We start from the raw sequence: 24409 nt of genomic DNA, 5'->3' as shown, positions 1-24409 counted from the left end.
TTAAATCACTACCCCATCCCCCATTTTCCAAGCAAGAAATAAAGACATGAAGGGTGGCTTAAGACTTTTGCACTGCACTGTGAGTATGTGTGAGTGGCAAATGAGATAGAGGACATTTGCAAATGTTTGTGTTTGTGTTGACTGTTTTACTAGGTAGTGGGGAGGTTAAAGGTCATACGGATTGAAGGATAACAGTGTCTCCCACAAAGGAGTAAGTTGTGCATCCCTGCTTGAAGGACATTTCCTGTATAAGAGTGTATGTGTGTGTGTGTGTGTGTGTGCATGTCTGAGTTTGAATGTGTGACACCTGAAAGTGTGCTTGTACCCACGTCAGTCTGCATGTAAGTGTCTTAAATAATGAACATGTGAATGTGAAGATACTACTGTATAAATAAAATAACTAAAGTTTATAAAAAAAAATCAGATTGGCACTTTTACACTTGTTAAAAACATAATCACTCATTCTCTTTAATGTTTCATGATGCATTTACATTTTATCCCAAAAAACAAATGATTTTTGATTAAAAACAACAACAAACCAACAATTTCAAAGTTCTGCTTTTCATTGAATCCCTTAACAAAAACCCTCCAAAAAACAATTATTTCTGATTGTCAAGATTTGAGTCTGTTTTAAAGCTGCTTTGTGAGTAAAAACAGAAATAACTGCAGGCATAAAACATCCAGCATTAATTGTATATTTGTTTTATTGCTACTAAAACGTCTTTCGGCATATTCCTTCATCTCCCACAGTGTTAAAAATGACATATTTTTGCACCTTGGTTACACTTTTAAAGAAATACATCCCTAAACAGCATGAGATAGCAATTTCAAGTAAAAGCTTCATGGAAATCCAACTGTAATATGAAAGTGCTGCCCTCTAGTGTCAAGAAGCGACACATTGCAGGGTTTTTACCACTTGATTTTCTACATTCCACCAAGAACTGAAGGCTAATCATAACTTGTAAGGAACCATGAACAAAAACATTTGTATTCTTTGCTATCACCTGATCTTCTTGTAATTCCTGTATATAATGTACACAGGGCTCACTGACGACACGCCTGATTCTTCTGGTACTGCTTTACTGTTTTCAAGAAGGCAAATTTCCTATGCAAATACCACCATAGATTATGAAACGTGCCAAGAGTGGATGTTAAATCCTCTGGAGCAGACTTAGCTGCTTTGGAATTTCAACATCAAAACTTGGCAGGAAATGGAAACTTGTGGGGGTTTCCCTCTGTTTGGGGGGCCCAGCCCTTCCTCTGTGCCAAGATCTCTATCGGCAGGGAATTGCACAGTAAGGGTGGAAACAATGCCATGCTGATAAACACTTCATTCTTGGCAATGGAAAAGAGCAATCGCTTTTTTAAATAACTTTGCTTAGATGGTGATATATATATAAATTTGTTCAGACTCCTTATAAACTCTAGACATAGAAAGAGGTCAAAGCCGGTACGTCCTGTGCAGCCATGCATGGAGAATATTACACAGCCCCTTAAGAACAGTTTGTACTAAAATACCCTGGAAGCCAACACAATCTGTCATCTCGGTTTTCCGTTAAGAGCACTTCCTGATGCCAGGGTGTAAGGCGCTGACTTCCCGTTCTGTCGTATGGATGCAGCCTGTTCTGACACAGAAGAGATGGTTGCTGGGTGATCTATCACATGATCTGCAGTATCGGCCAGCTGGTCGCTCAATTGATCACGGTCGATGATGTTGGTGGTCTCTGAGTCCAGTTCCCGAAGGTTTTCTTCATAAAATCGATGTCTAAGGCGTTTCATTTGGGGAAGCTCCCAACATGTCTCCAGCACAACCAGGACACACACCAAGCCCAGCAGCAAGTAGACTGGAAGAGCAATTTTATTGGTCAGTAAATAAAAGGTGCAGATAAAATAACAGGGACTGCTTTGTTTGATGAATTTGTAACATTACTACTGTTACAGGAACACCTAGAATTTTTTATACCAACAAACAAAACTGAAAAAAAAAGGTGTCACGGTGAAAGGAGCCGCTGCAACATGGAGCCGACGGAAAATTATAACCTGACTCTGAAGAACCCCTTGGCTTAACGAGATTAATAGCATGTTTCGCCTCAGTAATTATCTGTCAGGCCCTCAACGCAAACAGTTCCCTTTGTTCATTCTTGGACGCAGCAGGCAATCATTTTCAGCCTACAAGCTTTAAAACACATCCCCAAAATGAACACCCACAGCAAAGTCATTATGCACTTATTGCCTTCAGAGTTGATAACAGAACTAACGAGCTGATGCTGGATCTACATTTGCCAGATGCCCAAAAATACAACTGCCCATCCCTCCATATAAGTTATGGAGGGATGCAAACATACTATCCCACACTGGCAAGCAAAGTAAATATCACACCTGGTGAACACTGGCATGTTAGTATTGTCAGTGTGATTATGTTAGCATGCTGACATTAGCATTAAACCTCATGAAAATCTTTAAAATCCAATGCACATGATGAAGAAAATATGAAGCATTCACCTTTATGGATTTGATTAAGTCATTCTCTTTTAAAACTCATCAGAGTATTTTTGTTATAAGAAATGAAGGCTGTTCTTTAAAGAAAATTGCCAAAAAGCTAAAGGTTTATTAAAACACTACGTATTACTAACTAAAGCATCTGGCTCTTACAGTTATCATTTAGGGAGCTTCCTAACTCTAGAAACAGAAACTGTGATGTTCTTGTTTACTTGCTTAGTTGCGCACTCCACCCCCCTTTGTACTCCTGTTAAAGCCACTTTGCACTGTTGTATGAAGAAAGTAGTGCACACCTGTGTATAAGTTGTTCAGGTTCTCTATAATGTCCAAACAGAGAGTAATGGCTGGTGGGAATTGGGAGTGAAAGCACTGCTACCCCATGCTAAAAAGACCCGGATGAGATGGTTCAGGCATTTTCTTACAATGCCTACTAGGTGTTTGGAGATTTTCTGGGCAGGTCCCATTGGGAGAAGACCCTGGGATAGACTCAAAACACACTATATATCTCATCTGGCATGGGAAATCCTCGTAATCTGGCAGGAGGAACTGGGGAGAAGGATGTCTAGAATATCCTGCCTAGCCTGCTGACTGACTTTAGCAAAGGGGAAGATCATGAATGGGTGGCTCAATTCTTAGAAAAACTCTGATGAATATCAGAAGACGTTTACCTTATTTTCAGAGTCACTGAGCCTGATTCTCCATGTGTTTATTGACTTTTTAAATCAATAGAACAGCTTTTAGTTGTGAAAACATAATTATATTTGAATTGCTTCTTTTTATTTTCTAATGATCCAATAACCTTGTAGCATGATAGATGGCATTTTACACATTGTGTCTTTGGAACAAAGGGTGTATTTATATAGATATTTTATTAAAAGTCAGGAATTTCTAGGTGTCGGTTTAGCTCAGAGGTTGAGCAGGAGACATGAAGGCCTTTACTGTGCGTCTTCTCTGTTTTCACTAAAAACTATCTTATAGGCAAGAGAAAGCCCAAAAAATATTCCAGATTTTGATATTTAATTGTTTCTTTTTACAACATAAATGATCTATTTCATGATATATTAGATTTAAAAAATGTGACTGCCTTTTTAAATTCTACTCACCTGTAATGGCCAGCCGGTAGAGGTGTGGGTGTGGATTTACGTCTTTACTGGGAGTTTCTCCTGGTACATAATCTCCAAGGCCAATAGTTGTCAGAGAGATGAAGCAGAAATACAGAGCCTCTAGGAAGTTCCAGTCTTCCTCGAGAGCGACAAAGATCCATGCAGGGATAATTACAAAGATAAGGGTCGTGATGAAGGCAAGGAAGGCAGCATGGATGACTCCCAGGTGTGCCTTAGACATAGCCCATCGTCGATGGAAGTAGGACAGTGGACGACGTGTGACCACGGACATGATCCATTGAACCGCAGCAGAGAGGAAGAAGAGGGTAACAGGGATGCCAAGGAGGGAGTAGAAGATACAGAAAGCCTTCCCCCCATCAGAGAGAGGAACAGTGTGGCCATAACCTGAAGACACAACAAAACATGCAGCACTATGTAAATTACAGAGTTACAGTAATAAAAGGAGGAATTCTCCTCCAGGATTCACCCGGGATTTGTGAAAACTAACTGTAGTTAGCGTCAAACAAGACTCGTCAAGTCTTAAAATGAAGCAGGCTATAGAAATAAAGAAATTATTTATTTATTTTTAACATTTTTTAGGATATCCTCTGTAAACTTTGCATGATTTCATGCTGCCTATTAGTTTCCTTTTGGTTAATATAAGCTACCACTTGTGCCATGTCGTATGTGATGCAACAACTACTCTGTTAAAATGCTAATATAGCCATTATAAACTTATATCTCAAAGGCCCTCCTAGACCTCCAGAAAACTGAAAAATAAATAAATTCATGCATTCATATAAACATAAAAGTCTCACCCTCAAGAAGTGTTGGCGACAAATGCTGAAGGTTTGCACAAAAACTTATCGTTTTTTTTATTTATCTTAAAAAAACAAATGAGTTGAGATAAGGATTTATTCTTCTAGAGACGCATTTACTGATATGTCTGATAAAAATACTACTTTCCTGAGTGTATTACTTATACAAAGGCCCTGAAAGGCAGGACAAATACTGCTTTCATGGATTATTTATAGAATCTGGACCAAAATTCATACAATACAATAACAATACATGTAATAGAGACACCTTGAAACACACACTATTTATAAAAGGACATTTAAGCTAGACCTTGATCAATAAAATTAGGCAGAGGGATTTTTCTCATCTTGGTTAATCTTGACTTAAATACACAAAACATTATTACATGATATATTGAATTTCTCCACCATTTAACACGGCTTGCTTACTGTTCGTTCACTTACCGTACATGTCCAAATGACCAAGGGAGCTATTTTTATGTCATTTCTCTTTGCTCACATTAAACTGAGGTAACAGAAAAGTATATCAGTAACAAAGTAACAAATTCATTACTGTCTTTAGTAAACATTTCCAGCATCTGTGCTTTATTTGATTATTCATTTTTACTTTTACGAGTACTTTCTTCTCGTTGCAGTTTTAAAACAGGTTTGTTACTTTAGGCTTAACACGTTTGAGGGAAGTTTTTGTTTCACTTCACTGCGTGCCTTAAAACATCAAATCGATTTGAGGATAAATGGAGGGAACGGTAAAACAGAAAAGATATTCCTATTTGTGTATCCATCACTAGAGCGAACAGAAAGGAAGTATCCTTTGTAAGTGGCAGGTCATTTCAAATGCAATGTTTCTGTAAGTTCAACAAAGATCAGTAAAAACACAAACTGCTTGTGTGCAGTTTGTCACACAGTGTCTGCTAGCAAAAGGTACGGCTGCTGTATTTCCCAGGGAGAGAAAAGAGTTTGAGATAACTTCACTGAGAGATGGAGAATGATGTAAGAAACACAGGACAGGAGAGGAAGGAGACAGGTTATATTTAAAGGTAAGGACTGCTCAGTGACATGCGATAAACTGGATAAACTGAAATTTAAAGCTAGTCTATTGTAATTCTACATACTTGTCTGAACTTGAAGGTTATTTAAAGTCCAATGCAGTTAATAATTCATTCCCTTAACTACTATATTTTTTCTCCTTTGGAAAGAAAAAAATGAACATCCTAAACATTTATTATTCAAACCACATTATTTTCCAATGTGTTAAAAGTGGCTACAGGGGATCTTTAACCATAGACTTATTAGTTACAGCCAGGGACGTGCAGAGGGGGGGGGGCTAGAGGGGCTTGAGCACCCGCCCCTTTCCTGATGAGTGCCCAAAGTGCCCTTTTGTTGAGGCAACTTTTAAATTTTTTTTAATTTATTTATTTATTTTTTATGTGTGTGTGCGTGCGGAGTCCTGTCTGTGCCCCTCAACAATAATATTTAACTATTAATCACAGTTTTGCTAAATAAAAGGATCTGGCTTGCATCAGTCACATGATCACATTTAACCAATGATCGCCCTCGACGGCAGAACGCGCTGGTTACGAGCCGGGAACGAGCTCACAAAGAGCACGCGCATTTTTAGCGTTCCGGAGCTGTAGGAGAAACACAAGTTAACTCAGAGACACAGACTGATGCGACAAAACCAGTAAGTAGGTGTACAGCGTACACTGTAGTGTGTAGCACCCAGGAGTATTAGCTTATTACGTACACGTTGGTAAGCTGTCTTGTGGCAATTTGACAAACTGAAACAAACGAGCGTGCTGTGTGTGCAACAGCGTGACAAACATTACCTGTCCTTTTATTAACTGCACAAGTAGTGCTGGTCATAGCTGCTGGCTACCTGTGTAAGGCTGTCATGGGTCTGTAGCTCTGTCACCGTTTTAGGGAACATATTTAGTTTTAAAGTATTTAGAAACATGTTTAGTTTTAAAGTAAGTTTCTGGGCATTTCCTGCCTTTCTGGAGGGATTATATTTCACTAAAAACGATCTAATATGCATGTCCACATAATTGTGCATTATTATAATTATAATATATTAAAAAACACACGCTGTATTTTAAAGAACATACATTAAGAAGCAGATTATAATAGATTTATATTTTAAATAAGACAAAATTTGGATTTTACAGCAGTAAAATGATTGTATCTCTACAGTTTAAAAATGTAATAAGCTTTGCCCCTGCACAGAGTGGATAGTGAAACAAATGGAATCATCATAAATACATTATTTCATATTTATTACTTCCCCCTCCTCATTGCTTTATTATTGTAGCTCTAGTAATAAATAATAATGTAAGGATTCTGGATCAGCACCGAGATGCCCATAGTATATACAGTATTCTGAAGAAGGTCTAAAATGTCACTGTGTGCACCTGCATGTGTGTGTTTTATTTAGATGGATTATTTTAAATTATTACTCATGATATAACATTGTGCAGACATGGCTGGTAAGGACATGAGGAGGAAACAGTAGGAGCTGTATGAGGCTACTAAAGGCAGGGCTATAACATTTTGCTGTCATCATTTTATTATAGATTAAGTGCAAGAGTTGTTAGGTGTGGATAATTAGATTATAGTTTATTGCAATAGCAAGTTGTGCCTTGTTCTCAGATAGACAGCAAGTGGAGAGTGATATATGAAATGATGCGATGGAAGGAAGAAGAGAAGCAAAGAGTGATTCACAGGCAGAGCCGAGTTTATGTCACAGTTTTTTGTTGACTTATGGTTCCAAGCGCTGTCACCAATCTTTGCATTTTGTTATTATCTCATGAAACTTGTTTAATCAGCTACCATCTCTCCTGTGGACTTTTTAATGTCTACAGTCTCAGATCAACACAGCCCTGCCCTTCCCATATTAGATTCTTGATGAATGTGTGTTGTTGTTATTCAGCATGGTTCAATGTGCCCCTTTTTAACTTTGAGCACCCGCCCCTTTAAACCTCTCTGCACGGCCCTGGTTACAGCGAGGAAACCTGTTTATAAAGCGTGCCACAAATTTACATTTATTCAGCTAAATGGGCCACTCACATTTTCGACTCTCGAAGCAAAGGCTTTTAAAGTCTGAACACCTGTATCCGTTGGACTCACCTGTTGTGGTCAGCACGGTGCTGGTGAAGAACAGGGAGGACACAAAGTCCCAGCTACGCTGGGTGTCGTTACCCAGGATGGACACTCCATAGTTACTGGCCTCGAGAGCGCGGGCCAGGAGCTCCTCTAGGCGAGCGTCAGACACACAGGAGTTGTTCCTCAGGAAGTCCCGTAGATCCGCTTTGAGCTTCTGCCGGAGCGCGTCTTCGTACGGCAGCTCGATGGCGGAGAAGATCCCGGCGCCGACGATGAGGTAAAGGATGTAAGCGACAACCAGCAGGCCGAAATTCAACGCTGACTGGTGTCTGTCTATAAACCGACGGCACGCGCCTCTTGTGCACCCGCGTACCATCCCACTTGCTTAAAGTTTGTTTATTTAAAAAAAAAAAAGTACTCAGTTTAATTTAAATAAATAGAAATCCTGGAATCTTTTGGTAGAGACTTCTATGCTGTACTCGGTGGATGGACTCGTCTTCCTCATTCTTCATTCCTCAGTGGTAGGGCAGTGGTGACGTCACTTATTCACCTTACCAGGTGGAGTGCGTCTTTAACTGCACTTCCCTCTCAAGCCGGTCGAACGGGTTTTCTGTTTTGAGTCAATGGAAATTAATTAATAAATCATGAGCAAGGTCAGCTTTCTTCGGTGACCCAGATTTACTGCGACCAAACATACATTTTGCATTATTAAAACAGCAGAACATCATTTTAAACCAAAAGACCATCTTTTATAGGGGTTAGGATACACCCTATACTTTCCAAGCCCATTTTCTTCTTTATTATTCTAAAAAAAAAAATTCAAACACTGTTTTTGAATAAACTTATGTGTTATCTAAACTTTGTGTGCTTCCATTTTCTTACACTTTTACTCCTCCATATCCCCGTGGACAGTTTTATCAGAGCGTTGAAAATCCTCGTTGTTTGTAATTAACACCTTTACCACTAGAAGACGCTAGAGACCATGTTTCTACAGTCGTGTGTGTGCGAGTGTGTGTGTGTGCATACTGTGAGCTACTGGCGTCATCAGAAAAGAAAAAAGGAACAGTTGATTAAAAAAAAACATTTTATTGATAAGTAACCGCCAGACATGTGCTCCACTTACTCCATCATCAATTTATCTTTGCATCTTTCCCTCTCATGTCTGGCATCTAGCAATAAATAATTATTTACAGCCATTAGGGAAGCACAAAATGAAAAGCAACAAGAAGTTACAGTCATTAGAGATGCTGTCAGAGCAGTAATATACAGTGAATGAGACAGCCTGAAATCAATACTGCTGCATACAAAGCTGACAGATAGAGGATGGTCATTAATTGATAGTCTTGGCTGGATTAACGCCTGAGTCTGGTGTATCCTCTCTCTCTCTCTGGTGGATATTTGTGGAATTCCCAAATTATCCCGAGACAATAATTCAGTTATCTAAGAATCAAAAAGAAAAATAGCCACTTTTAGGAACTGCTGTGTGGAGACATGATCTGAAGCAGTGATAGTAGGTAAGGTAAGTTCAACACAGAAAACATTGCACTTTTTGACAGTTGTACAGTTGCTGATATGACAATACATTTCAGATGGTTCCACTATAAAAAAAAGTAGATAAATTAATTTAATAAAGTGTTTAAAGCACAAAAGGTACAATTATTTCGAAAAGTGTAAAAAAAAATGGCCACAGATTTGTGCTGCTGGACTCCGCCCCCCTTTTCTCTCCTATACTAATCTTGTGATCTTTAAGAGGTGCCTGATCGTCAGATAGGAAACTACTCTAGGTTTTACCTTAAAGGTGGTGTATTGTACCACCTTTAAGGTGTACAATACACCTTACAAGTTTTATACATCACCCACAGCAGCAGAGGGCAAAATTAACTGACTCAAAAGCTTGCTTAGTTACTAAAGAATGAGTGAGGAATGCTTCAGGAATGACCTTATAGCTAATGAAAAATTCATCAGTACCTACCTAATAACTCCTGGTCTAGGACTTTATAGTAAATAAAGAACAAGCTAGGATGTATTATATTAATAAGTTATTAAGTAATAATTACTTCATACACTCACTGCTTTGTTAGACACACCTGGTCAATTGCTTGCTAATGCAAATAGCTAATCAGCCAATTTCATGGCAGCAACTGAATGCATTCAGGCATGTAGATATGGTCACGAGGACACGCTGAAGTTCAAACCGAGCATCAGAATGGAGAAGAAAGGTGATTTAAGCGCATTTGAATGTGGCATGGCTGTTAGTGCCAGATGGGCTAGTCTGAGTATTTCAGAAAGGACTGATCTACTGGGATTTTCCACACAACCATCTGTAGGGTTTACAGAGAATGGTCCAAAAAAGGAGAAAATATCCAGTTAGCAGCAGTTCTCTTGGAGAAAAATGGCTTGTCGATGCCAGAGGTCACAGGAGAATGGCAGACTGCTCTGAGCTGATAAAAAGGCAACAGTAAATCAAATAACCACTCGTTAAAACCGAGGTATCTAGAGGAGCAACACATTGAACCTTGAAGCAGATGGGCTACGGCAGCAGAAGACCACACTTGGTGTCCCTCCTGTGGTAACTGAGGCTACAGTTTGCATGGGCTCACCGCAATTAAACAACGTAAGATGAAATGTGTCCCAATTTCTGCTCTGACACTTGGATGGTATAATAAGAATTTGGTGTGAACAACATGAGAACATGAATCCATCATGCCTTACAATTACAGTTCACGTTGTTGTTGGTGTGATGGCGTAGGCGATATTTTCTTGGCAAACTTCGGGCCTCTTAGTACCAACTGAGTATCATTTAATCATCACATCTGACCTGAGTATTGTTGCTGACCATGTCCATTCCTTTATGACCACAGTGTTTCCCGAACACGAGTTCACTGTACTTAAATGACCTCCACAGACACAGGGTCTCTATCCAATAGACCATGTTTGTGAAGTGATGGAACGGGAGATTCACGTTGTAGATGTACAGTGAATAAAACTGCAGCAACTGCGTCTCATGTTCATGTCAAAATCTCTTAGGAATGTTTCCAGCGCATTGTTGAATCTGTGGCATGAAGAATTAGGGCAATTCTGAAGAGAAAAGATGGTCCAAACCAGTACAAGCAAATTGTACCTAATGAACTGACCAGTTAGTGCAGTTATCTGTATACGTACTGCTGCAAAACCTCATACAAAGTAGTTACTTAGTAGTTACAGATTTTTTCAGCATGACTCCTCCATTGCCTGTAGTCCATAATTACTTAATAAATTTTAAAAAGAGCAGGGTCCTCAAAAAGTATCTCAGTATTCAACATTCAAACGCACTTATATGAATAACTTAATTCTTTGTAACATAATAAAGGCAAACACCATAAAAATGTAATGTAGAAACTACTAGAGGAACAACTTATTTACGTTTCTTACACTAAAATTTGCCTTCACCATGCCAGTCATATAATAACATGTTAATAATCTGTGCATAATCACAGGAGGCAGGGGGTAATTAATGGTAAGGTAAACCTGAAATAATGAGAAACCACTGAAGTATGCTTTGGTCCTTGATGCCACATAAAAAGAGCAACAAGTAATCAGTGTAAGTAATTACTGTATTGAGTTATGAGGACAGTGGCAAGTTGTTAAGGCAAGGATAATTATGAACTCACCGGTACCTAATGATTCACTAACACAGGATCTCCCAGTTGATTCTTTAGTAAATAATATTTTTCACATGGAATGCCAAGAGCTGGATTTATTAGGGAACTATCAATGAGCGTTTACTATCAGGCCATTGCTGATCCATTCCTCACTTGCACTTTACTAAAAAGGCACATTTTTGTTTCACTTAATATAAAGTGTTAGCAGGATGTCTTACCTCTACACTCATATCTGAGGTCTGAGAAGATAACATGTTCCTGAGAGAACACAAACAGTCCCAGTCTGCCTCCAGCCAGGGTGTGGTCATACACGGCCCCCGAGTCGGACAAAATGTCCCTGCCCTCGTACACCACCACCCTGCAAAGGAAGCACAGTATAGCCAACCCAGTGCAAATCAGCCGTAGTACAACACTACTATGTTCACATTAAATTTAAGTTAAAATCATAAGTAAAATGCAAGATAACCTGCAGAAAGTAACTAAAGGCATTTCAATTTCAAATAGTATCATCAAGGACATTTTTGAGGTATCTTTTCTATTCTTCTTCTTTTTCTGCTTGTCCTTCGCAAAGTTACTATAAATTCACACTTTACGTTTTTCTTGACGTTGCATACTTAACTTTTTTTTCACGGACATCACAGAGGACGTGATGTCAGTTGGAGATATATTCATAGCAGTTACAATGGAGCTTTGGAGCAAGTATCCAAAATATCAATACATGTCCGTCCTTCACAGTCAAAGAGCAGGAGCTTCTTTTCAGCCTCACATTCACTTAGTGTACAGTTGTACATTCATTCTCCAGTACAGTCATTCAGTAACAGGAATGCAGCACTGCCACAGCATGTATCAAAAAAGAGTATTTTTTCAAATCTGTCACATAACAGCTTTTTTCTCTGACTTCTGTTTTTTCCAGATTGGAAATCTCACTATGGCAATGCTGTTGTTTTCCCCATCTGCACATAAACAGCACAGAGCACAGAGAACTCGTAGCCTGGGGTTGTTTTTATTTTGTTGTTGTTTTTTTTTTTTTATCCAGGCTATTAGTGAGAAATACAACTAAACAGAAGTAGATGTGGCAGGTTGAGGAGAAGTGGGTTGGACTTGGAAAGTGAATTACACTGTTATCATAAAATAACTCTTAGAGATTGATGATGTCCTCGAGTGTAAGAACATTTCAGGCTGACACAAATGTGATTTCCACAGATTGAAGAAGTCATTCTGCAGATTGTTGTTGCACTAAAACCTACATGACCTGAACTGGGCCACAAAAATTTTATTTCAAAGAACATGCCCAGATTTTTCTATTTTTTACCTATAATAACATTAATTTTAATAGTTTGCCATACATGCAAATATACACAGGCATGTTCAGCGCTATCACAAATGTCTAAAATTCCTGCCTGCAAGTTGGATTTTGACTTAAAATTAAGAAGTTTCTTTGGAAATAATAGGCAATAATGTATTCCGTGGGTAGTAATTGGGTTAAAAAATACTGGTATGGTCCTATAAAAGCCAAGCCAATAATACCTGAATGTTCAGCTGTAAATGTTCAGTTGTTTCCACTAGAAAAGAGCTCGAGTTCTCCTGAGGAAACCTGCCAATCTAATTCTAAAAGTTTGGTGGATTCCAAGATCATAATCCAGCTGTGACAGCTGTTTATGACAGCTCAACCCCAAAAATATAAATTAAATCCAGGTTCCAAATACAAAAAACCAGCCGAGCGACAAATGTTTCATCTCAGTATATCTGGGGTTTTTTTTAAACTTAGGTTATTGTGTAAGTGTATCTAATGAAAGCATGTAAAAAATTTGCCTTAATACTATGAAAAAACCCATTACAGGCAATCAAAAGTCATGCAGTCATGATAAAACTTGAAAACTTTGCCATGAGTCCTGTGACAAACTAAGTACACCCTTAATGCTTCCATAGGACTTAAGTAATGCAAAAGACTTTACCTCAACCTAGCTGTCAAGCACAGTAGTGGAGGTGTGATGATTTGTATATGTTTTGCGGCCACAAGACCTGGGCACCGCACAGCCACTGAGTTAGCCATGAGCTTCCCTGTATACCAAAGTATTCTAGAGTCAAACTTGACACCATCTATATGACACCTACAGCTTGGCTAGCAAATCTATAGGAGAATGGCTGAAAAAGAAAAGAATCAAGGTGATGCAATGGCCCAATAAAAGTCCAGACGTCAACCTGATTGATATGCTGTGGCGAGACCTTAAGAGAGCTGTGCATAAACAAATGCTCGGAGACCTCAATGAGCCGATTCACCACTGTAAAGAAGATCGGGCCATAATCCTCCACAAGGACGTGAGAGACTGATCACGTCAAACAGAAAATGATAACATCAAGTTATTGTTGCTAAAGAAGGAATGCAAAGAGTCCTGTGAAAAACGTTCTTTTTCACATGACTGTCGGAGATAAGGACGCACTTTTTAATCATATTATTTTGCTCTAGCATATCTAAACCCTCATGACTTCCTGACTACAGGGGCTAGCCACAAGAAATTTTCAGGCCTGACATCTAAGCTCTGTTAAAAACAACAGCAAAATTCATTTTACACCCACTCCATGTGTCACAAGCTAAAGCCCAAATCTCATTTTTTGTCAGCATGATTTTCTCTGTAACCAACTTTGAGCATCAATCTCATGGGATATATCATAGTTTCAAAGCAACATTGGCCCAATTAAATGTTGATGATGTAGAGTAAGAGAAACATGTGTCAGAGAAAACTTCAAAAAGTGCATTTGGGATAAACTTTTAATACTTAAATCATCATGTGGGATAGGTTGCTGGTCAAAACAAGTTACGGGATAGCATATGAAAAGTCTCTTTTTCCTACATTTTGATACGAGGCTAATCTTCTAGCTGTATTTAATCATATTTTAAGTTGATTCTGAGTGGGTCAGGTGGGAGGATTCACTGATCTTTCATGGAAAAACCCAGAAGTATAACTACTTCACAGAGCAATATCTTCTGTCAGAAATAAATATATGCTGCATATTCTGGGGTCACTGCTTCTTTCAAGAATCAATAATCCATAATAAATCAAACCACAGTTGTGGTGACACTTTACATTATGGTTTGTACCTGATAAACCCAGTCTTGGGTCGGTGGATAAGGTGCATGCGGTAGGGTGTGTAGTCCTTCCAGGCAATTTTATTGGGGTCGTGCCACAAAGTTCTGACCTGAAACATATTCAGGCGCCACGGAGGACAATCATATTTACCAGAGTATCTAATGTTTACTGCGCCAAACAATTTAATATTCAGAAAGTGTTATCTTTTAAGATAAGATTTTCTTTGTATTTTTTATGATACTGAAAGCACAATAAAAAGGTGGCAGATTTATGAGTTTACTCATTCTAACCTGGTGTCTAGTGTTTCCTGTGTGCCACAGAGCATTGCGCAGATACTCCCCTGGTCCTGTGTTTGAGTTGACCAGTTTGATTGAGACTCCAGCAGTGCCGAAAGCTTTGGTTGGCTTTTTCTCCCAGTAGGCCTGAGACACCTGCGCTTACAGAAAAAAAATCAATGTGGTGGAGAGAAATGGTTACATGTTCTCTATTATGTATTTTAAGTTTATTGCTTGTGAGAATTAAGAGTCAGCGTTCAGCTCGCACCTGTTTCCACATGACAACGTAGAAGCGTTGACTGGACTGATAGGCAAACACAATCCCTGCGTAGTCGTCATCTCGGTTAGTATTTACATAAAATGTGACACTGAAGTCCACGGCGCTGAACTTGTCGTATCCTGTTCAGACACAGGAATATTATTCATGTTGACTAATCACTTTCATTATATGTCTTATATGTTTAGTGTTTTTTATGGTTAATCTCACCTAAAGCGATCCCGGGGTCAGAGTTGGCAATCTGCAGCAGCTCTGTACCCTGGCTGCGGATGACCCAGAGGGGGTCAGACTGCGTGGTGCCTTTAGGGTCCAACAAAACAACCTGAAACTTCCGGAAATCTGTAGACCCAATATCCTGGTTCAGGGGACAGGGATCCAACGCATCTGGAATACTGTCATTGTCAAAGTCATCAAAGCATGCGTCTCCACTGCCATCACCTGAAAGAATAAAGAAAAAAGAGAACAAGTGTAACTTGACTTTTCCTTATTATTTTTTGCCAAGATGGGGGAAAAGAACTGGACAAGATAACATGAAAATGTACTAAGAAAACCATGTATGATGGTGGATAGATCAACCTTTTAAGTATTATTAATTACACTACAGAGAGCCATTAAGTGTTTATGTTGATGTCCAAGATCAATATGACCTAAAGCAATGGAAACTGGACTGATAGTCACAAACTTTTATTTCATGACTGCAAAATCCATTAATCATAAATTGTACAAGTTATTTTCCCTGTGTGACAGCAAACTATTTGTTCATGTCTGTATTTTGATATTAGCTATGTAAAGCCTGACACACCTATGACTGGCTAGAATGGGAATCAGGTCTTATTTTATTTTTAAATGAAATCAAATTGCTCACTTTTTTTTATTGATTTGAAACATCCCTGTTTACTTTCTATTTTGCCTCCTTGGGTAGACTAGGATAGGATAGCTCAGCTGTAACAACACTAACCATCAGAGTCTACCTGGTCCCTGTTGGGTACCAGTCTGCAGTTGTCACGGTCATCAGGGATACCGTCATTGTCGTCGTCATGGTCACAAGCATCTCCCTTTCCATCTTTGTCGTGGTCAGCCTGATTGCTGTTGGCAATATAGGGGCAGTTGTCTAGAGTGTTTTGGTGGCCGTCCTCATCGATGTCCTCATTGTCGTCGCACATGTCTCCCACCAGGTCACTGTCAGAGTCAAGCTGCCAACACATGTGGATGTAGTGTATAATATGTTTTGGGTCACTACAAACAGCATTATTTATTTAGTGCAGGGAATACTTCTGTATTAGCCTGGGGGCTCGGATTAGATGAGAAATTAGCTAAAATATATAAATAAATAAAAAAGAGGTCACAATTAAATGAAATTAAATCTTACGGTTTCTCTTAAGGTCCTACCTCAGCATTTCAATCAAGTTGAGTTTTGGGACTATAGCACTACCTAGATACTTTCTTTTTCTGTTGTAGATTTACTGCTGTGCTTGGGATCATTATACTGTTGCATGGCCCAGTTCCAGCCAGGCTTTAACTGTTGGAGAGATAGGCTTACATTTGATAGAATACTTTGTTATGTTATGCATATTTGTTCATGGTTGACTCAATAAAGTGACCAGACCCTATGATTTGGGCAAAACAAGCCCAAATCATCATCATCCATCCAACCAAAAGCTGGAAATGATAAGCTAAAAATATGGCGACCAGTTACAAGCGTTAGCTAATTGTATGAATTATCAGTTAAAATTATTAATTAAACATAATAAGTAAATATTTCTCTAAAATCAAAAGTTGGAAATAATTAACTAAAACATGTCTCACAGTTGGAACTGCTAGCTCAAAGCATCAATAAACAAAATAGCTTTCTAAACATTAGCTAACCTGTGGCAGCAGCATTTAATGAAGAGTTTTTAAATATAATAGTGACTAAAAGTAGTTGATTAATGGGTGACGGAGTTTTCTTACTGTAACTAATGAATTGTAAGCAACATATAATCACAAAGAGTTTAAAATAAACTGGAGGCAGTCCGAATCTAACTTTAAAATGAGCTCAAATGCACTTATTTAAATATAAAAGGTATGTTCATAAACAGATTAGTAGATTCATCTGACAGGGTTTTGGGGGTAAGTCAGAAGAAAAAAATGTTTGAAAACTTGATTTTTTCAAGAACCTGGTCTGGGTTATGTAGAAGTGGACAGTTGTCACACTGGTCTCCGACACCATCCAGGTCTGTGTCCCTCTGGTCGGTGTTGTAGACTAGAGGACAGTTGTCCCGGTCATTCAGAACCTCTGAAAGAATAGACAGAAACACACACACATACACAGCCTTTAGACTGATTTTTAAAAAAAAATTTTTTTTGTGAACATAACCAGACAAATAATATACATCAAGGCTATGTTTCGGTAAATTCAATTTCATCTATATTTTCAAGTTCATATCTACTTTTTTTGAGTTATTATATTGCCAGCACTGTCACTTTATTACCACCAATTGATCCTGATTCCAAGCAGACTAGCTGCACATTCAAGGCCTGGTACAATGAGTTGTTCTTACCGTCTCCATCTATGTCGATGCTGCAGGCGTCTCCCTCTCCATTGTTATCAGTGTCTGTCTGCATAGGGTTGCTTTCAAATGGACAGTTGTCGCAGCTGTCCCCAACCCCGTCCCTGTCAGAATCAAACTGCCGAGGGTTGTACATCAGCGGGCAATTGTCCTGTGTCAAAAAAACACACATTCACATGGATGTTTGCATACGGCAAGACACGCCTGTTTTCAATCATGGCGACTTTAAAGTGGTTTTGTCTCACCCTTTCATCTGTGATGCCATCATTGTCATCATCAGGGTCACAGGCATCGCCCTGTCCGTCCGCATCCAGGTCTTCCTGTCCAGAGTTTGGCAGCATGGGGCAATTATCCTGCAGCCAGTCACAACAAAGATTAATGGTATCCAACCAGAATGCAGCTCGGGTATCTCTCAACAAGTCTGAATGATTTTAGCTCACGCTGAAGTAGATATCTTACCTTTTCACAGTGATAGGTGGCATTCTGCTTGCAGGGTAATCTATTATTGGGCCAGCCATCCAGATCAGAGTCCTCACCACACAGGGAGCCATCGCCAGCAAACCCCACCACACACACACACTTGTACAAGACCTCAGACGACAGGCCAAGGTATATACACTCAGCATACTTGTGGCAAGTGTGTGTGTTGTCTTTGCAAGGGTTATACGGTTCACACACCTACAAACAGAGCAGCTCTTTGAGAATCCAAAAGTCTCTACGGTTAATGACTGCAGGTCAAAGCAAAGAGAAAAACACCTGCCTGCCTGGTTTTCAGGGCTTCATCCAGACCGAGGCCATACGGTTGAGTGCCTTTATGGCGCGGCGGACAGGGCAGGCAGTAGAATCCAGGGTCTGTGTTTATGCACAGTGTAACACACACTCCCTCCACTTCACACTGAAGAGATGGAGGTTGAGAGATTATCCATGTTCAGCATATCAAACATGAACTGTACAAAGGTGTTACGCGTGTTGAAAGAAAATCTCTTTGTCAGGATCAGACTACAGAATATTTCAATGGTTACTAAGTCAGAGAAGTTAAAAATGAGTCCACTGACTTCTGGAAATGTCATTAGCGCTTCAGATAAGTATCGGAAAAATTAAAGTTTTGACAAAACGATTCCATCAGGCAAAAAGTTAATGACTGATGAAAGTTCTTAATCTCTGGAGGAATATGAATATCTGTACCAAAATTCTTGGTAGTTCATCTAGCTGTCTTGTCACTTAAATCAAAACCATAAATGTGGTATTAGAGGAAAAATCTGGGTCACCAATGTTATTCGGATGCATCATCTGGGAGCCATAAGGTCTAAAAAATTCCCAATAATTCATTCCATAGTTATAGAGACACTTTAACATATGCAACCAACTGACAGGCAGGCATTATCATCACTGGAAACGGCCCTGCTGACCTTGTCAAGTTGGGCCACAATTCACTGCAAGGAAATAAAGATAACTCCCTGAAAATCAATGAAATGCAGCATTATGCTAAGGAATTTTGAGGAGGACCTTTCCTACGCCATGCATCAGCGAAGTTAGGCCATTGTTGCGCTCATATTGTGTAGTGTGATCCTGTGTCTAATCTCATTACCTCATTCTCATCTTCACAATGAGTGCCGTTACCACTGAAACCCAACGGGCAGCGTCCACATTCCCATGATCCATCGCGATGCGTTGTGCATTTAACCCCAGGAAAACAAGGATTAGAAAGCAAGCACATATCTGAAATGCATAAAAATTTACACATAAAAGTCTTTTACACTTAGTCACAAAGCAAATTGTTCAAGTGTGGGTCAATTGCACCATAATGATTCTGAAGGAATTCATATTCGAATCATTTCTCTTTTCTATCCTAAGCCTCTGTAATTGAATAAAGCAGAGCAAACAGTGAAGGATATTATTTCTTAATCCTCAATTGTTTGAAAACATGTTCTCTCCAATAAAATGGGATTAAGGTTCTCTATGTATGTGAGGCTTAGCCTGCATGTAGAATAACATTAGTTGGTACAGCTGCACAAGGTTAAGGTTTACCTAAAGGACATGGTTGTTTGTTACATCCTTCATAGTCCACAGCATCTCCAGCACAAGGCTTCCCGCCGTTCTGAGGGGCGGGGTTCACACACTCTCGCTGGCGACTCATGAGGCCCCCGTTACATGTCTCTGAACAGACTGACCATTCAGTCCAGGCCGTCCAGCCTCCAGCAACTACACCGAAATGCATCATTTACCTTTGAGCCACTTTTAAGTGCTTTCAAATGTGCAGCTGTGCGCTCCTACTTACTCGGGCAGAGCGTGTTGTTGCAAATTTGTGTCTCCATGGCGCTACCTGTGCACCCCTTGCCCCCCTTCTGTGGTGGAGGATTGTTGCACAGACGGACCCGTGTAATGTTTCCTTCTCCACATGTGGTTGTGCACGCAGACCAAGGAGACCAAAGGCCCCAGTTCCCGTCAGCACGCACTAGACAAATAAAGACAAAAGAAAGTCAGACCACCGCTACAGCTCAGCAGCGTACAGAGAACAAAACATGTTTCCAATTACGATTAGAATCTCTACGATCTCCATTTGTCTGAGGTTTCATATTTTCGCCGTCTGGGAATTGCCAGTTCACTGTTTTGAATAGGACTTGGCTCAGTCAGTCACTAAAAGAGCATTAAGCTGAAACAGGTGACAGATCCGATGTGCAGAGTGATGCCTTACCCTTGCGGTCACACTTCATCATCATGCAGCTGCGGGTTTGGACTGACGGGCCAGAGCAGGACGGCATGATGCCATTGCAGGATCGACCCCTTTGCTGCCCTCCACGTCCACAGGTGGCGGAGCAGTGGGTCCACTCAGACCATGGGGACCAGCCGTCTTCATCATCTTTATTACATACAGACAACAGACGTGTTGTTGTCGTTGTTGTTGTTGTGTTTTTATTATATTTATTAATCTTGGCATCCATGTAAAGACAAAATCCCAGCTGCAGAAAAATGATACTCACTAAGACAGACAGGACAGCAACTTCCATCGACAAAAGACGGATTGATGCAGGACACAGGAGCACATGACACCTGTTGACAAACCACCTTTCCATCCTGGCAAGACAGTCCAGTGTTGATACATTTAGATTTTCTAACAATATCACATTATTGAATCCAGATGTTTTGCTGAATGCCAGTTCTTGCAAGGAATGGTATGTTTTCATGAGTCATAACAAGTCAGGCTAATCCTTCATCCCATCCTCAACAAAAATAATGGTTCTTATAAAAAGAAACAGACGTAGGGATGAGGATGAAGCATGCATAAAATATAGAACTTCTGGTAATAAATGAAACCACATTGCATACAAGTGAAACTTCCCCAATTGGTAAACATCGTTTAAAGGAACAGTTGGACATTTTTAAAATGCTGCATATTTGCTTTTTATTAAGTATTAGAGTGAAGCGAAGCAATAATAAGTTGCAGCAGTCAAGTCGTCATCCAAAGTCCTTGTGTATAAAAACATTGGTAAGCTACCTTGAAGATTAATTTAATGCTAATGGTTGTCACTTATAATTTTCCATTTTACTTTGCTGGTGTAGATGATGATATTAATATCTGCTCTCTATCTCTTATATATCCTTAATTCAGTTAAATGCTTGCATGGTATTTCCCCAGGAAATTCTGCCAGTGTGTTATTGTAGTTAATAGATTTGTTCAGCACAAACCTGGCAAGTACAGGAGGTGCAGCTGTCAACCTCCCAGTCCTCCCCCTGCTCGTACACTCGTCCATCCTGCACGCACCACGCCTCACTGTCTCTGTCAAGATCATTGTCACTGCTGTCACCATCACCACCTCTGCGGCTGCTTCTGATGCTGCTGCTGATGCCACTGCCGTTGCCATTACCATTGCCACTGCCGCTGCTGTTGCCACTGCCATTGCTGCGGTCACGGCCGTGGCTGTTGCTGCTGCTGTTGCCGTTCCCGTTGCTGTTGCCATATCCTCTGCCACTGCCGTTGCTGTGGCCACGGCCGTGGCTGCTGCTGCTGCTGCCGTTGCCGTTCCCATTGTCATTGCCCCTGCCATTGCCGTTGCTGTGGCCATGGCCGTGGCTGCTGCTGCTGCTGCCGTTGCCGTTCCCATTGTCATTGCCCCTGCCATTGCCGTTGCTGTGGCCATGGCCGTGGCTGCTGCTGCTGCTGCTGTTGCCGTTCCCATTGCCTCTCCCATGGCCTTTCCCTTTGCCACTGCTGGTACCACTGCCATGTCTGTTACTGAGTTCATCCAAAGATATCCGTATCTCTTCATTTTCTTTGGACTGAAAATACTAAAATTAGCTAAATACATTTTTCAAATAAGAAAGTATTATTGTGTATTTATATTGAATGAGACCAGCCAAACTACTGTGGGCCATATCTGTGGGGAGATTTCCTCTTGGTTTTTTTTTTTTTTTTCCCCCAGAGGCATTTGCCACAGACCACAGTACTTCCTGACAGAAAATCCTTTATTTGTGCCATTTGCACTGGAAAAAGAATTACTCTCAGAATTTAAATTCAGTCAACTTTTCTGTGATGACACAGAATAAAAAGTGTATTACAACCTTGGTAAACACATAGTTATTGAAAATGGACTATTACTGGTTTAAATAATCTAAAAATAATCTAAAAAAAAAAGATTTAAAAATGTTCATGTTTAAAGTTACTTTTACCTTAAAAATGACACAACATTTTAACCTGTTTGCTAAAAAATATTTAAATTCTTGCTCATGCTGCTATAAAATAATGTACCATCAGGAAATAAGAAACACAATTTTAACAAATACCATGATAAATGTGCATGCTTTTATGCATCTTACTACTCTATCCAAGTCTTCGAGCAGGTTGTTGGTCACAACACGTAGGCCATGGATCTCAGTGAGCAAGCCAAACAGGTCCTCACACGGATGAAGACAGATTTGCGATGACAAGTTGCTGACCTTTGCGCCATCCACACCTGTGGAGGAGGCACGAGTATGTGTGGGCTTTTCAAGATTTAGATATGATTCTGCTTTAATGATAAAGAAACAGGCGGAGCAACTGTGCTGATGCATATGTGTGGTACCTGCACACACTCCTGCTGCATAGAGGAATATCAAAAGCTGAAGGAGACCCCTCAGATAACCCATTCCTGCTTACACATAAATAACACATGCAGTCACCTTGAAATATAGAAAGTAACCTCCTATATAGAATCCAAGCAGATCTCAGGCATAGGAAATAAAAGAAAAAGAAGGACAAAAAGAGAGAAATAACCATGCATACCTGCGTTCTCCTTGCTCCTCTGCCTTTCCTGACTAGAAATCACAGCCAGTAGGCTCGTCCCTGCTGCAGCTCCGCAGGGGCTGTAGTGGAATGTCTCCTTTTCCTCTTCCTTGATTGCTTCCCTCCTTTATTATCTTCTCACCTTGGTATCCAGAGTGAAGATCACCAGCACAGTTCACTCAGTAATTTGTCACTGAATCATCCAAAGAAAAGAAAAAAGGGATGGGTTTGGTAAGAGAGTAATCTGAGTAAGAAACATGCAGACAGCTTTGTTAGTTCGGGAGAAATCTCAAACAGTGTTATTTGTTTGAGAGTGTGTGTGTCTGTGTATGTGTGTGTATGTGTGGCAGGAGCAGGGGCCATATTTTACCCGTGTGTCTGGCGATGAACTAGGCTGCATATCTCCCAGCGAGGAACCCAGCTGGATGGAAGGAACTGTGTCTGTGTGTGTGTTGACGTCTCGATGCAGGTTTCCCAGACACATCATTTACACTCTTCACTCTCCAAAATGAGACTTGCATGCACGAATGCACACACTCACACACCGAAACAGGCACACAGGCACAAACACACACTGTTACTGGCTGCACAAATTTTCCAATATTTTAGCAGCGAGAAAACTGGCATTACCATAAATCCTTTGCAAAAATTAGAGGCTCGATGCGTGTGTGTTTGCATGTGTGTGCTTTTGGAAGTGCTGTGTGCAGAAGATTGTGAGCTACGAGAAAACTGATGGAATACAAAAACATCTACTTCGGCTGGGATCTCTCTCTGTTTGGTCTTCTCCCTGCTGAGTCAAAAAGGCATCATCATCCCGAATCACATTTTCCATCTGTACACTCCACTTGTGGACTAATGAATCTCACAGATGTGTGTGCACACATGCATGCGCCTGTGCCCATACAAACACACTCTCACAAAATCCCAACAAATTTTCTATTTCCAGATACCTAGAAACATCACAGCGGAGAACAAATAAGAACAGAGACCATGTTTCTTCCTGGAAGTGGTTCAGTGACGGAGACAGTGAAAGCAGGTGCTGTCACTGCTCTGGGAGTCAGAAAAAGCCCAAAAGTAATAAGATCTGAGGGGATAGAAAAAGGTAGAGTTGGGTGAGATTACTTGGCAGAGTCTAGCGTGACACGCTTGGAGTGATATGCTGTGCGGAAGGCACACTCTGTTCTGGGATCTGTCTCAAAGTCCTGACTCTGTTAGTCTTACACTGTGTTTATGGGGAGAAAATAGTTTTAAAGAGGGCATCCACTATGGTCTCAAAAAAACTGATTGAAGGCTACAGGGGCTATCGCCAGAAGGTAGTACTGAAAGCAACAAGAAGACCTTTAATAAGATTGAGGCAGGATGAGAAACAGGGCACTTTATGCAATCAGGCAGCTTAACAAAAGCGAGGTGGTGTTGCAGCAATTGCCCCATTTCTCCAACAGTAACTAGACCAGAGAACTGAAAGGGCTTCTGCATTATAGTCTAAGTCCTTGCTGTGAGCAGAAACTTCAGTGCCAGGCAAGCCAGACAATGACCTGCAATTGCCGCCCCACTCTAAGCATAGTGGTCAGAGAATTACATGGGCTTAAAGGAAAAGGATTTACATGGACGAGTGCACAGTGAAGCAAGAATGGAAAAGGTTGGGGATAAAGGTGTCATAAGACAGAAAAGGTAGGCATGAATGATATGATGAGACTTGTAAAAGACTGTCCTTTATTTATATATGATCTAAGCTCATTTCTGCTTAGTTAAATAAGTGTGTAGCATGCAGATAGATAGGTGCTGATTCATCTGACAGA

General features: G+C 40.2%; 2 protein-coding genes across 3 annotated transcripts; both read right to left on the bottom strand.

Annotated features, from left to right (window-relative positions):
• Window positions 1-432: 432 nt before the first annotated feature.
• LOC113028272 (potassium channel subfamily K member 1-like) lies at window positions 433-8299 on the bottom strand. Its single transcript, XM_026178408.1, has 3 exons — window positions 7544-8299; window positions 3603-4007; window positions 433-1844 (listed from the first exon to the last, which is right to left on the bottom strand). Exons 1-3 carry the CDS (start codon window positions 7893-7895, stop codon window positions 1540-1542), a joined length of 1062 nt encoding a protein of 353 aa, XP_026034193.1. The 5' UTR covers window positions 7896-8299; the 3' UTR covers window positions 433-1539.
• Window positions 8300-8589: 290 nt separating this feature from the next.
• On the bottom strand, window positions 8590-23535 carry LOC113028271 (thrombospondin-2-like). 2 transcript variants are annotated; one of them, XM_026178407.1, is made up of 22 exons: window positions 22981-23535; window positions 22611-22803; window positions 22411-22476; window positions 22166-22302; window positions 21038-21628; window positions 20332-20425; window positions 20046-20210; window positions 19629-19805; window positions 19379-19552; window positions 18939-19069; window positions 18111-18245; window positions 17810-18028; window positions 17596-17703; window positions 17342-17501; window positions 16958-17076; window positions 15760-15994; window positions 15012-15239; window positions 14793-14923; window positions 14540-14680; window positions 14261-14358; window positions 11379-11518; window positions 8590-8959 (listed from the first exon to the last, which is right to left on the bottom strand). In XM_026178407.1, exons 3-22 carry the CDS (start codon window positions 22472-22474, stop codon window positions 8952-8954), a joined length of 3255 nt encoding a protein of 1084 aa, XP_026034192.1. In that variant the 5' UTR covers window positions 22475-22476; window positions 22611-22803; window positions 22981-23535; the 3' UTR covers window positions 8590-8951. The 2 variants fall into 2 exon arrangements, with proteins under 2 accessions (XP_026034192.1, XP_026034191.1); XM_026178406.1 differs by lacking the exon at window positions 8590-8959 and having other exon boundaries at window positions 11362-11518.
• Between the last annotated feature and the right edge of the window lie 874 nt (window positions 23536-24409).

Source organism: Astatotilapia calliptera, chromosome 8, assembly GCF_900246225.1.
Source record: "Astatotilapia calliptera chromosome 8, fAstCal1.2, whole genome shotgun sequence".
NCBI lineage: Eukaryota > Metazoa > Chordata > Actinopteri > Cichliformes > Cichlidae > Astatotilapia > Astatotilapia calliptera.
This window is presented reverse-complemented; position numbering and strand designations above follow the sequence as displayed.

Excerpts from the sequence above, each read along its gene's own strand:
- LOC113028272 (XM_026178408.1), bottom strand. The coding sequence starts at position 7,895 with ATGGTACGCGGGTGCACAAGAGGCGCGTGCCGTCGGTTTATAGACAGA. Across the intron at positions 4,008-7,543 it reads CACCGTGCTGACCACAACAG|GTTATGGCCACACTGTTCCT; the intron begins GTGAGTCCAACG and ends TTGTGTCTTCAG. Across the intron at positions 1,845-3,602 it reads CTACCGGCTGGCCATTACAG|TCTACTTGCTGCTGGGCTTG; the intron begins GTGAGTAGAATT and ends TTGCTCTTCCAG.
- LOC113028271 (XM_026178406.1), bottom strand. The coding sequence starts at position 22,474 with ATGGGTTATCTGAGGGGTCTCCTTCAGCTTTTGATATTCCTCTATGCA. Across the intron at positions 15,240-15,759 it reads GGACCAGGTAGACTCTGATG|GTGATGGCAGTGGAGACGCA; the intron begins GTTAGTGTTGTT and ends TTATTCTTTCAG. Across the intron at positions 14,359-14,539 it reads CAGGAAACACTAGACACCAG|GTCAGAACTTTGTGGCACGA; the intron begins GTTAGAATGAGT and ends AATATGTTTCAG.